Raw genomic sequence first — 14,449 nt, forward strand, 5'->3', positions numbered from 1 at the left:
CCAGTCACCTCGATCACCATCATTCACATCAAAGTGTCAATCACGTCACAGGGCAGTGGGGCAACAGCAGTGACGTCACCAGCTGTAGCAGCCGATACAGTGCACTGATATTTGTAAAGAGAAAACGGCACTGCAGTATAACGTACAGAGATACTAACCCGGTCATATGCAGGATACACGTCACGGCTTAGGTTAAGGTTCTGATATCTGGTTTTATTTTGAATCGAAAATTAGCAGACTGAGATTATTTTAGCTCCAAAACTAACAAATCAGGAGACGGGCCTTTCATATTCCATGGCGCTGATAATGTCTGTTGGAATGACAGACTTGCAGCACATTATATCAGCTTTAGTTCCTTAATTTGGTGAGTAACTTGTCAGAAGACCAAATTGAAACTCTTGGCTATTGTTTCGTTAATGTCCTTTCTGCAAAGAGCTGTTAGTGACTGATTGTTAAGGACATGGTTTGACTTTTTGGGAAATATGAATATTTGGTGTCTTGCCAAGAGTTATATGAAAAGATCAATAGCGCTCTCATGTTTGTGCATTAAGTTTGGAGCTGGAGCCAGGAGGTGATTAGCTGGGCGTAGCATAAAGACTGGAAGCAGAGGAAACAGTGAAACAGCCAGCCCGGCTCTGGTCGCAGAGGTTAATGTCGCCTGTAGAGAAGGTGCCACTGTAAACATTTCAAACCGGTTTGATAATAAGCCAAACACCGTTACAGGCCGTTACAGGCTTGCAAAACACTGATTGGTGGAACCCCGTCAGGCCTCGTCATCCCGAGTTACACATACATTTCCACGTAAACCTCGACTGAAATTGGATCAATTGGTGCCGGCCTCGACTGGCCAGTAAATTGTGCACTGCCTGTCAGACACTTTGACTACATTAGTCTGTTGAAAAACAAACATAATATTATGATAATCACATTGTCATATTGCTTATTAGTAATACAATACAAGCTAGATTTAGCACTGTGACACCGTCAGCACAAGTTGCTGATATAGGCTTTTTAATTTGCCAGAACGTGTCATGATGAGAATTTCAATTTCAGCCAGTTTTCAAAAAATGCCGAGCCGGACCGGTGCAGGTACCAGATCAGCTCAAGGTCCTGCTGAGCAGATCGGTTACCTACACCAGCAACAGCGGAAATGTACCCAACTGTAGTCACCAGAGTGCGCTAGGTAGCAGAAAAAAGTATATTAATTTTCTTCCCATTCAGACATCTCCCTCTGACTGCTAGCATTCTGACAAGCTATAATCTTCTTGCTAAGATGGCGGTATTTCTTTAAGAGGGCGTTGTACACTTTTGGGAACTCTGAAACACAGAGAACGAGCTTCTAATCTATCACAACTCGCTTTCAGATTATGTCAAAGGTAACTGTCTCCTCATTATGTTGGTGAAAGGTCACCAACTAAGTAGGTCAAAGTTTGGAATTGATTAAACTTCATACACAGCAGCAAGGTGGAAAATCCAAGCTGCAAATAAGGCCAGAGGTATCTCTATCACAAGGTGTGTTTGTTGAGCCTGGCTTAAGCTGTTAGGGTGCTTCAAACTAAGAGCTTGTGCTTGTGGATGGATAGAATGGTCAAACACAGGACCTTCATCCAGGAGACTTGTTTGTGTGTCCCGTAACATTGGCTTATCTTAAATAACACATAACGTAACAAACGTACTTATCGATGGCCGAAAAGCAAAACCTCTTATCTGAAAAATGCACTTTGTTGAGAAAACAAAAAAGAACTTCTTGTTTTCTTGCAGAATGCTATTTGTTATACATAATACACTGTTTTTGGAATAACTTTTCTTTCACAACGAAGGGCGGGAAAATCTTGCAGACTGACTGAATATGAGCAGTCTTCCTTGTTCTCATCATCTAAAGTGAAATCCACCAATCAGAAAATAGGCAGATAGGAGGTTTTGCGTTTTGGCCACCGTTATGTAAATCTTTCCTAAACCTGACTAGTACTTTTGTTCCCTAAACCATAATTGTTTCAGTGTTGGTGGGATCACCACATAATACGCTGTCAAGAAGTCATGGTCCTTTCATGGATTTCTGTGAGATCTGTGAGCCTTGAATCTGGAGATGTAACGATGTTTTTTAGCTGATCAGACAGACTGTAACGTCACACACACACATTTGTAGGTGAGAGAAGAGAACATAAAGTTTGCACACACACACACACACACACACACACCTCTCAGAAGAATTGAAGGGTGAATCGTTTCAAAACCAACAATCTGATAAGCACGCCTTCTTCAAACAACTATTTTCCATCTCTTTTCAGGTCCAAAGTGTGTGTTATTATCCTCATATTTATTATGAGCACAATGTGCAGACACATCTAAAGGGTTAACCACTGCACAAGACTTTCTATAAACAACCTTCGCCAGGTCCTCTTTGAACCACGATGTTAGTGAATTAAGACAAATTCACCCCACTTACTGTAAATTGAAGGGGCCACAAATTGAGTGGGCCGTGAAAAATATTGTCATTGCATGATTGAGAAAGAACTTAAGGAGAAATGGAAAGGAGGGAGAAATAGGAATGATACTCTCAGGAGCACCTAAGGGCACTTACTGAAATAAAGTGTGCACACCTGAGGCTTCACAGGCGGCTGAGACTGCCCCGACATATTACCCACAAAGCCTGTCCACAGGAAGACTCAGACTACTCTAGAGACATTTACAGCATATAACTTCAGACTAAAGGAAATAATGACATATTTGTGAGCGTTCACATGGGCTTTAGCTTCTAGAAAGAGAGCAGGACTGGGAGCCTAGTTTGTTTATGGGCATATGCAGCCCAATGGCGAGTAAACGCTGCTCATTGGAGCGTGACAGCGTCCGCCTGCCTGATCACTCCCAGGCACATACCCGAAGGATCGCCGAGCCCACACAATCAGGCTTTGGAGATGTTTGTTGTTTCAATGTGTCTCTTCTGTTTTTTTGTATTCTTTTGTGGGATTGTTTTTCAAATTCTCTTCTCTCAGCTGGATGTGTTAAGTACCAGGTCTGAAAGCACACAGATGAGACGTTGCAATGGGATGTTCACAACCTGATTTGGAAGCTTACATTGTAATTGCCGCGTTACACAAGATGAGTGTGGCCAAGACACAAGGTGAATGTGAGCCAAGTGGAGGGAGAGAGAGAAGAGAGGCAGAAAGAAACATGGACACAGATTTAAGAAAATAAAAGCCCAACAGATTGAGAACTGGCAAATGAAGGACTTTTAAAAATATATCAAATTATAGAGATGTTTACAACAGAAGGATAAGACCCACATGGTCACACCGACATCTCAAGAGTGTTTGATAATGTAAATGGACCATCTATAACAAATAGCTAGAGTAGTTAAGATTCCGATTTTCCAATTTGTACCTATTTTTTTTTTTTTTAAATGAAAAGATAGAAGCAGATAATCACCTGTATTGTGTCTACAGTAAGGGCCTCTTGCAACAAGAAAGAGCTCAGACAAGAATTTTGTAAAAAAGCAAGGAATTAAAAAAGATATATATATATAAATAAAATAAATTAGGTGTTCAATTTAAGCATTTTAAAAATAACTAAAAAACATAATATACTGAGTGCTTGCGGTACAAATAGTATCCATCCATCATCCGCTTGTCCTTTTCAGGGGGGCTGGAGCCGATCCCAGCTGACATTGGTGACCTGTCCAGGTTGTACTCCGTCTTCGCTCAGACTATCACAGGGCACAATTATTATGTAGTGCTGGGCGGTATGACCAAAAATTTGTATCACGGTATTTTTTAAGATTCTGCGTGTTTTCTGCTCAAGTGCTGGAGTGAGTTGCTCGTGTTACCACCAGCGGAAACAACAGTGCCTCGACACACTTTGCAATATATAGTCTTTTGGTCTACGTCAGATTTTTTTAAACTAGAACACTTCCAAACAGCGGAGATAGCTCCTCTTCTGGGCAGAGACTCTATCGGTGCATCTCTGGTCTGTCTTTGTTCATCCTGCATCGCTCTTTTCTGTTCTTTAATGTAGCGTTACGGTAGCGACGGAGCCTCTCGCTGTTAACAGACTGTTGTGCTAGCTGGCTAGCTAGCGAGCGAACTGTACCCAGCATGCCGTTCGGTGGTGAAATTTGATAAATGTACAATTATTAGTGTTACAAATTGTCTATGTGTCACAAACTGTTGTGTACTGTGGTGTTTTACCCTGTTAAAGAGCGTTAGTTGTGGGTTATTCATTGTTGTTATAAAGTTATAACCATGATTAGGGGTCCCTCTCAATATACGTAAGAGAAGTAGCTCCGACTGTTGCGCTCATAGTGGCGAACAATATATTTTGCTGCCTGTTGAAGAGTTGCAGCAGTTGTTTCGGCTATGCCGTATGACGGTGTGTGAAAAATTCATATCATACAGGAAATTAAAACCGGTATACCGGTATAACGCCCAGCACTACTATTATGTATTTTTTCATTGCAGATTTTCTTTTTCTAAAATCTGAAAGTTATAGACCTAAATAAGTATTAGTCTGTCTTCTTAACAACAAATAGAAACAGAAGGCCAAAGGAATTTGCAGGTTAATTATCCGTAAACCACCTCTCATCTCTTACATCGGATTAAAAAGGATCAAGGCACTCTTTGGGGAAAAAATATAAAAAGCCTTTAATGGGAAGAAAGATGTTTTGTTCCACTACGTGTAACCCAGCTCTATAATAACATAAACAAGCTTCGTCTATGTTTTCACAATTTCACCATGAAAGAGCCATCTGATTAAAAGCTGTATAACTTGTATCCAGATGAGTAACTTCAATATACTTGTTAACATTTCCGAGCACTCTGGATGTTATCTTTTTTTACAGGAAAAAATTATATATATATTAATAATCTAAGAAAAAAACTGTTATAATCCAAAAATCAATACATTTACAAGGAAAAAATAGTTTTACAATAGTGTTTTTTTTTTCTCATGTGATCTCATGTGAATCCAGCTTCCATGCAAAGTAACCAAAGCGGTGGTGGACTGACAGCTAGCACAACTAAAAGTCTGTATGTACCTGAAGTTGATTAGCAAATGCAGGCTATCATTACATTTTAACTCCACCGTCAATCAGTGGTCCTATTTTCAACAAGACAAAAATGTTACAAACTCAACCAACTATCAGATAGTTCTTCCCTGTATAACAGAGGGTGACTTGTACTGTCTTCAAATGGAACCACTTTCCCATGCTGCTTAAATCTTGCCAATTTAGCATATGTAAGTTCTGAATGGCATGCTTGATTTCTGCCATTCAGATGAGCAGGTTGTAAATGTGTTCGGCACGTGGCATTGAGAGCCCCCAAATGTCTGAAAATGAGCAGATTATGAAGGCTTGATGGTGTAGAGAGAAAACCTCTGCACAGACAAGATGTGACTTTGGTGTAACACATCTGGGGCTTGGCGGGAAATTGGGCGTTGCCATGGCTATCAGAATGCATACACAACCAGAAATAGATTTCCTCAACACATAGAGAGGGGGTGTGAGACTGTCAACGAGTTTCTCACAACACTTCGAAGAGCGTCATATGATCGACTCTTCAATAATTAGTGACAAAATCTTTAGATATATCGAGAAACAACTGTTTTCTCTGTAGGGTTTCAGTTTATAATTCACCTGCTTCTGTTCCAGGAGGACGTGTCCTACATATCTGCAAGCAACAAAGCTCAAGAGTAATCTTCTTAGACTGATAGACAATATGTCAGCCTGAATCCATCTGAGTGACAGAGCGAAGTACTAAATGTCTGACATTTTATAATGCAAATAATACCGTCCCTGTGCATGTTGTACCTCCATTTGAGCAATATGCCACAGGCCCCATGGTGAGAGTGCTCTTTGCCTGTAACCTTTTTCTCAGAATCTCAACGCTGCTCTGCCAATATCAAAAAACGTGTTTGATCAGTTGTTCTCTCTCTCCGTTTCCATACTGGGCCTTCAGTGCTGTCCTACAGTTGAACCACGTCCTAATAACCTCATTACGCCACAGCTACGATTATTATGTTTCTAGGGGTGTAACAATAAACGTATTCGTATTAAACTGATCGGTACGAAGCTTATGAACCAAACAATACGTTTGAATAATATTAGTGCATTTGGAAAATGCAGAAGCGTAAATAGTGGGAAATATAATTTTTCCGGTGGACTATGCTCAACCTTGCAACATGCAGTCTGACACTCCCACCCCGGAACCAAAACATTGTACTCTGCTGAGGCACGTGTGTTCTGGGTTGCACACTATGCTAAACTAGCTTAGCAGGAAAACAACAGCAGCACACAAGCTACAAACTCTCCCCGCAGCGTTTAGCTGTTCCCAACTGATTCAAACAGGGCTAAAGAAATCGCCACACAATCACCATTTCTCCAGACCATAATTCTTGCTTTGTTAATGAAAACAGATACATGAATACGCGCATGACGGGATGCTTCGTCATTAACGGACAATGCATATAGTTAAAATCAATGTTATTAACACAATGACGAGAACAAGAACCAGTCACATATATTTATATGACAACAAAGCAACAAATCAATCCAGCAAACCTGCATCGCTAAAACACGTATTCCGCCGCACACTGAAGAGCACGAGCCATTCAAATATTATTCACATCAGAGGGAACAATATTAACCATATCATAAAAACGACATCATAGACAAATGAACACAGTAGCAACGCTACTGCAGATGTAAAAACAAAGCAGTTCACTTACCAAGGCTGCTGTTCACTTAAAGACAAAGTATATCCTCCTTTCTTTGTTAATAAAGACTTTAATGACGCGGTTGTACAGAACATCGGTGCGGTTCAGTTCCAGCCAGAGGTCCTCCTGCGAACGTGTTCGTTGAGTTGTAGATCCACTCGCGTCTCAGCAAAAGTTTTCAAAAGCACCGTAGCTTGTAAGTGTCCTGTCGTTCTATGGTGTCGTGTTTCTGCCTTGGTTAGCCAACTCAGGTTAGCGTAGCGAAGCTCCAAACACCAAGACGCTCAGTTGCAAATGAAACGCATTCCCAGCCATAAAATGTGCAACGCTTCTCTGACGCTGTTAGCCAGAAATACCGTTCGTACAAATCCTTTTCCTGGCTGGGTCAGGGCTGCTAGCTGTGTGGTAGGCCGACCCTTTCTTTCCTTCTCCAGAAAGGCGTTGACAGTAAATCCTCCACCAAATCCGTTTCTCCTCCTTCAGCCATTGAGTATTAAATAAACAAAGCTAGGTAAAAAATAAAGAATCTACACCAAGCAAAATGCTAAAAATGTCATGTCAATGTCATAACTTCTTACATATCTTTCAACTTAAACTCTTACTACCAATACTAACTTCTGCTAGCTAGCTTCTCAACAGTCACACTAGCCCACTGACCAATCACGCCGCACATTTTTGCTGAGCCAGCCACACGTTAATGCTGACGTACTTATAGACTACCTCAGTAGCTCTGGCACGTCAAATAATACGCCCAACATGTCAAACTAAAGATCTGATTGGTTGAACACTATGACAATCAACAATATCGTCCCCATTTACTTTAATCTGCAAAGGCTTCCTAGCGAGCCTCAGGCCTCTCTTCTTACCTAGAGACACTTACCTGTTTTTTTATTTTATTTACTTATACATATCAATTATGGTATAAAAATAATTGCTGAGATTTGGAAATAGGTACATTGGGGTGAGAAATGAACAGTGAGACAATCATTCAGGTTGTAAACAAGCAAACCATTTAGCCAGATTAGCTAGCACTTTATTTGGAGGTTAAACAAAAAGTACCGGTGACGTCTCTAATAATCTCACTGTGAATATTTATAAAATCACTGGCCATCTGAAAAAGAGAATATGTACTTTAACAATAAAATATCATAACTTTAAAAACATGGATTAAGAGCACACAAGGAAAGTAGCTGAGTCAGTTACTTTCCGTGTGCACTTGAATCTTTAAAGACTTAGTCTAGCCTGTCGTTTGGGAATATCAGCTCCTTGTAATCATAAATGCTGATTTTGTGAAACAGACCAACAGTTTTTTGAAGTACCAAATTAATTTAAATAAAAATGTAGTCACTTGAGAAGAATAACAGAAAATTTGAGGATAAATCACGAATTAACTGTTTGATAGTTCTGGTTTTGAATCAGATGACTCTTTATTAATCTCAACTGCAGAACAACTCATTCTTTAGATCTGCCATTACGACAGTGCTGTCCGCCTACACAGCTGAATTGGGGTCAGCTCAGTGGTCAAGTGGCAAGGTCGTCCTTCAATCAGAGTATCGGCGGTTCGATCCCCTGCTCCACTAGTCCATGTCAACGTGTCCTTGGGCAAGACACTTAAACCCAAATTGCTCCCGTAATTGCCTGAGGTATATGAATGGGTATGAATGGTTAGTTAAGAGTCGTGATAGGTAATCCTGTCATCAGTGTATGAATGTGTGTGAATGCCATGTAGTGTTAAAGCACTTTGAGTGTTTGTAAAACTAGTGCTATACAAGCACAAGTCCATTTACCATTTCAACACATTCACCCCAGTTTACTCAGAGCTGTCAGATGTATTTCCATAGACTGGAGGGAAATCAGTAGTTGAAGCGGACAGACACAAAGTAACGGTTGACAGAAAGTGGATACACAAAAAAAAGTAGTCTGACCAAATTACAAAGTAAAAAAACAAGTGTAGCCACAAGCGTGATTCAGTTCAACTCTGTCTCCAACAAAATTACGTTTCCATTTAACTACACTGGACCACACGACAACCTCCCAACACAGATTTCAGCAGACTATTAGAAACGTATTTGTTATATGTAAAAAACAAATGTAATCTGGGAGAAAATATGTTTTTTACATAAAGAGACCAGGCTGGTCAAGGTTACGCAAGGTGCTTGGACAAACCTTGAGCTGCAATAAAAACGGTTATTACTACCGTTTCACATTTTTATTATGATTTAAACTATATTTAGGGTTGGTTAGAGTCCAGTCGACTCCAGTGTATTACAAGTCTACTGGGCCTGAGCATCAGGGATTTTTAAAAAAAATGCATTTTAAAAAGAAATGTACACAAAAATGTGTTATACAAGTAACAAACTCCTTTAAGGATATAGTTAGTGTGTAGGTTGTGTGTGTAACATGAGCGAGTGTGGGTAAATGGACCCATAAGTAGAAGTTTCAGTAACGTTACAGCTGTGAACGTAGCAGTGCAGTGTACAGTTTGTTGGTGAATAAATGCTCCAACTCATCAAGACCCAAGCCACATTGCTACCTGCTTATCAAAGTGAAGGAGTCTTGGATCACGGACACTTATATGTAAACTTTGCAACAAAGACAAGTTTGATCTTTAAGATCCGATTTTTTTACGAATTAATATGTATAACACATAAGGGGCGTAATGCACTGATTAGAGTTTTCCCATGTCTCCACATCCACATCTACAGCCTGCATGCCTTATGACCAGGCAGCAAACTCCGATTCTGAAAAGTGAAGCCGATGCTGAAGTGTCTTAAACTTGGATTCTCTCTAACGTCTCCTCTGGTTGTACAGAAGTCTATGAGAAAATTACTCTACTTCTCTCTTGATTTATTACCTCAATAAACATTGTAAACATGAGTTTATGGTCTCAATCTCTAGTTTCAAGTCTCCTTCAATACAGCATGATGTTCATTTAGTAAATGATGGTCCATTTAGAGTCAAATAGACAATAAAGCAGGGGATGCTTTAGGGCGGGGCTACCTTGTGACTGACAGGTCTACGGTGTTGTCTGTTCTGAAGGTTGGCTGTGGATTTGTCTTACAACTTTAACCCTTTCACAGTGTTTTCATTTCATGAAAGTTAAATTGTAACATATTGGTCTCCTAAAAATGTCTTATTCAGTGTTCAGGGTTATATTTAGCTCCACCCTCTACTGTCACTTCTGGTTGCAAAAAAACAAGATGGCAATGGCCAAAAGGCCGACCTTGAGGCTTCAAGACGGAAGTCCACAAACCAATGGGTGACGCCACAGTGACTGCGTGCACTTCTTATACAGTGTATGAAGATGACATTTTGCCATCAGTACTAAAATCAGTACAGTCCTTTCAGCTGTTGTAGGCCTGTGTGTAAGTATTTTTACTCATTATTGTTTCCCTGTATTTGACTCCTGTGGCCAATGTTTCATGAGTCATAATTATAACCTCCAATCCAGTCTGACATACAGGCTGCCAGTAATGCGGGGTGGTTAAAAGACAAGCTTTGTAAATGCCTTAAAGGTTAAATATTAAGAGCAGCGAAGCCTTTATCTAAGCTCCATGTTGTTGACTCATCTGTTTATTTATACAGCAGCTCAGATTGTAAAGACCGAGGACGTCTGTTCCTGCTTATAGCAGCAACTCTACATATTTAATGCGAGATCCTGTATTCTCGCACGCCTCGAGTTAGTTGTTTGCGTCAACTGAAAGAATAGGGGCAAATTGTTTCATAGTTACACAAGTATCACTAACTCAAACAGTAATGTTTTATTTTCAGGGTAAACACAAATTGGCAGAAGCAGAAAAGCAAACAAAGAAGCATGAAAAACATGTTCATAACTGTATATTATTTTGTATCCCCCTTGCCTCCACTGTCAGGTCACTTTTCGTCGAGAGCTACAGTAGTTTGTCAAGCCCACAGAAAACACCTGAGGCAAAGAACGGAATTTCAGTCAGAAGTGAAGTGGAGGGCATGGGAGCTGGTGATACGCGTTTGACTGTAATTGGCTTTGTTACAGACAGGGCTAAGTGGTGTGGGTGCAACGCGGAGCTGTGCAGTATGGAACCGACAGGACATTGACTCACTGAAGCAGTTTGAGGACAAACTTTTTTTAAGGACGGCAGATTTTGGAGGCCAAAACGATGTTTTACCCGTTTCATTGCCTTGGATTCTCAGTCCATGCTTATTATATTTTGACTCTGAAGAAGAAGAAGCAGGCGTGTCGAGATATCAGTGCTCGCAGCAAATGAATACTTTTTAACTTTGCTTTAGTGCTTTTCTGCCCAAAGACTTTTTTCTTCCCATGCATGTTAATTCAAGTTTAAAGCAATAATCTAAATTGCATTTAGGCTTAGATTATCTCTTTGGGATACAACATAACGCATGTGTTATATTCTGATTCATGCTCAGATTTAACACAAGAAAACAGCTTTCATCTCTTTTTTTCCACCTACATCCAGTATTTGTTGTCTCTGCAGAATGCACAAAATGCTGCATAAAAGGCAGCTGGTCAAATAAGTAATAAAATGCATTGGACCAGAATGACACGTTCAACAGCACTGCCAGCTACAATGTAGCAGAAACACACTGCACATTAATGCTGAGGAGACAGGCTCGTCAGGGACTCGATCTGAGATTTCTGCTAAATTGAAGTTCACATAAATGGCCATTGTGACATGACATAACTGCCAACATCACTCCATTTTCTCACATTCTTTGGTCATATTTACAGAGAATTTTATGGGACGTAATAATTAAATCCAGGAGCTGTGAACCCGCGTTATCTTTGGATTTTAGAATGTTGGATGGACAAAAAAAGGGTCCTTGTGTGTCACATTCGGCATGTACATGGTTTTGTACACGTTATAAATTGAAACTAAGCATTGAGGTTTGACACCTGCAGCTGTTGTTCATCTGATTTGGATATGTGCGCCACGTTCAACAACTCACTGCCTACTCTTGTTCCTGTCCTAAATAAAAGGGATTCACAAGATTATCCCAATGCGTATCTAAATATGCTTACACTCTTAAAATAGAACTAAATCTTTACCTTACCTTTTGTTAATGAACAAATATTTGTATTGCATCACAGATAGGACACACACATGTTTTTTGTGATAAAACAAAAATCAATCCTTAATAAGGTAATCATAATTCATTGTTTTTTACATTTACAATTCCTGTATATTTAAAATCAGGTTCTATTTTTCACTTCTCTACCATGACAGTGAGCTCATGTGAGGATGCCCGTGATTATTCACCATAATCAACGTAAGGCCTTTACACATCGGGGGTGACAAAGAAACCACATGAAAATGCGAAGTACTCGTCTGCCAATATTATACATAGGCTTTTATTGTGATAGGTAAGAACAGGAGGGGTGTATCTGAGACTCCACAGCCTAAATATTGTTGTTTTATAATCCTCATAAACAAAGCTGCAACTCAACCTGTTCGGCACAGCGTGATTGGTTCATTCGTGGTGTGAGAGCCCAGAAAAAATGACCTCATTCCGGAAACACTTTTTCATCGGGTAACATTCACTGTGTGAAAGTATTCATGACATAAACAACTGTTCTAACATATATTGCCCTAAGTGCTTTTTATTGCGATTCGTGATCAATGATAATATCCTATATCGTCTGGAGCGCCTCTAAATGTTCTGCCACGCTGACAAATCCCTGATCCTCTCACTGCTGCCGTTACATTAAAAGAACCTCAGGTCAACAAGCAAAGGGAGGCTACGAAGAAAGGCCGCTCTGCAGCTCCAAAGGGTGGAGGTCCTTCAGGACTGTGGCTCTGGAAACCGGGCTTCAGAAAAAAGGAGAAGGGCTGAAATTGCTTCACCTCTCACACAACCCACTCGCTACTTGCAAAGCCTGCCCTCTGGTAAGAGATGCTCAACATGACCAGCTGTAGCTGGACATCAGTTCAGCTGCTCATACACCCAAGAAGGTCCTGAGAGAAAGCCTCTCTCACTCTACTAATACAAACAAAGCCCTCACCAAAGCTGTAAGCACTTTCAGGTCTAATTCTAATTTGTATTCAAAAATACAGTGGCTTAACTAATGTCAGTCCAACTGATAGAATAGCATCCCTGGGATTATCGTAACTGTCTTATTATTCTGGAAACAAATGTTGTTGAAATGTGATGTGTGACAGATGTCCATGTCTGGCAGAGGGTGACAAGTGTGTGCGTCCCTCTTTCTCACTCACTCACACATACCAACACGTATTCATCTTAGACAGAGATGCGCAGCTCTCTCATGTGGTGGCGCGTGCCCACCTGACGGCCAGCATAAGCACACTTTAGGAACCCTCTGAGGATTGGCGCATATGGCCATTGCAATGCTTAAAGTGGACGCGATGAGTCACTTACACTGCTGTTCTGCCCGGACCAGTGCACCATAGCCTGGTTGTGAGATGAATCCCCGGTCAAGGCGAATGTTGAACTGTTGAGTTTTAGCTCCTCTTGCTTCGGACCGGCAGCTCTCCGCTCCGCTCCGCTCCAGCGCAATTCAGAGCGGGTCACTCTGTGTCCAGCCGCCGAGCGCATGTCCTCTCCCGCGTCTTGACTTTGGTCTGAACCGGTGGATCTCCTTTTATCATCATTATCATCACTGTTCCTTCTGGCGCGCTTTCTGTAGCGGGTGGCCCCAGCGCTGGTCTTCTGCTCACCACTCGTTTTGACATTGGAAACTTTCATCTTTGCGAACTCGCTCTCGCCAGTGTCGCCTTCTGCGTGCCGGGTGTCTGTATTCCGTTGCAGCCTTGGCTCCGCGTATTCCGCGCGAATCTCTGGAGCGCATTCAGCGGAACCTGCTGCGCAACGGAGCCGCCGACTTTCGGCACTTGCCGCCCCGGATCTCACTGCCCCGTCTCCGTGTCCAAAAACTTCTCTCTCTAATCCAGTTGTGGATTCACTTGTGTCGAATTTCAGCAGTAATTCCTGTGCACGCCACTTATTCCCAAGATGGCACGACCTGCAAGTTATCTCAGTTTTGGTGGCATGAAAGAAACAGAGCATCATCAAAATCAAAAACCAAAACGCACTGTGCCACTTTGGGCGAAATATGACCTCCCTCTCCATCGCTGGCGGCAGAGAAGGATGCTGAGGATGCAAGAAGATCTTTTGCCTCACTCTTCTCTTTGTCTTTTCGGGGTGTAAATTGCCGCTCGGCTGTGGAAGAGGAAGTGCTGCGCAAGTTGTGGCGTTGCTCAAATGCAGTGTTGTAAAAAAAAAAAAAGTGGTCCAAGTTGAAGGATTTCATCAAATGAAGCCCTGCACGCATGGGGGAGGAGCTGATCCACACAGAGATGGAGGATAATGCTGGACTGACTTTCTCCATATTTGTTATTTCCCACCATATGCTCGGCTATAATTAAAGCAGTCAGTAATATAGTCATTTTGTTCTGCTGCTCTTTTATTTTTCCTCACAGCCACATTTTCTGAGAATCTATTTCTGGTTCTTTTTTCTCTCTCTCTCTCCTGATGCAGATTTTATCACCATCTTCCCTTCAGGGAGAGTAAATCGCTTTATTTTGCAAATTAAACTGCATAATTTCCTGTGATGATCCTGTTTGGATTCAATCATTTTCGTCTGAACAAGGCAACCAGTAATTGCAACATATTACAGATTTTCTTTTTCTTTCAAATTGCCCATTTCTGAAAAGAGGCCCCTCTTTTTCAAAACTCTGCATACAAAAAAACATACACACAAAATCAAAAACACATCCCTATCTCTTGCAAA

General features: G+C 41.1%; 1 protein-coding gene across 1 annotated transcript in view; it reads right to left on the reverse strand.

Annotated features, from left to right (window-relative positions):
• sorcs1 (sortilin-related VPS10 domain containing receptor 1) overlaps positions 1 to 13,788 on the reverse strand; it is a gene marked incomplete at both ends in the record, with an annotated part of 145,986 nt that extends 132,198 nt beyond the window's left edge. Inside the window, one exon of the mRNA XM_079158687.1 lies at positions 13,078 to 13,788. Coding sequence (XP_079014813.1) covers positions 13,078 to 13,788 — 711 coding nt within the window. The remainder of the gene's footprint in view (positions 1 to 13,077) is intronic.
• Between the last annotated feature and the right edge of the window lie 661 nt (positions 13,789 to 14,449).

The sequence above is a fragment of the Pholis gunnellus genome (assembly GCF_910591455.1).
Source record: "Pholis gunnellus genome assembly, chromosome: 5".
In the NCBI taxonomy this organism is placed as follows: Eukaryota; Metazoa; Chordata; class Actinopteri; order Perciformes; family Pholidae; genus Pholis; species Pholis gunnellus.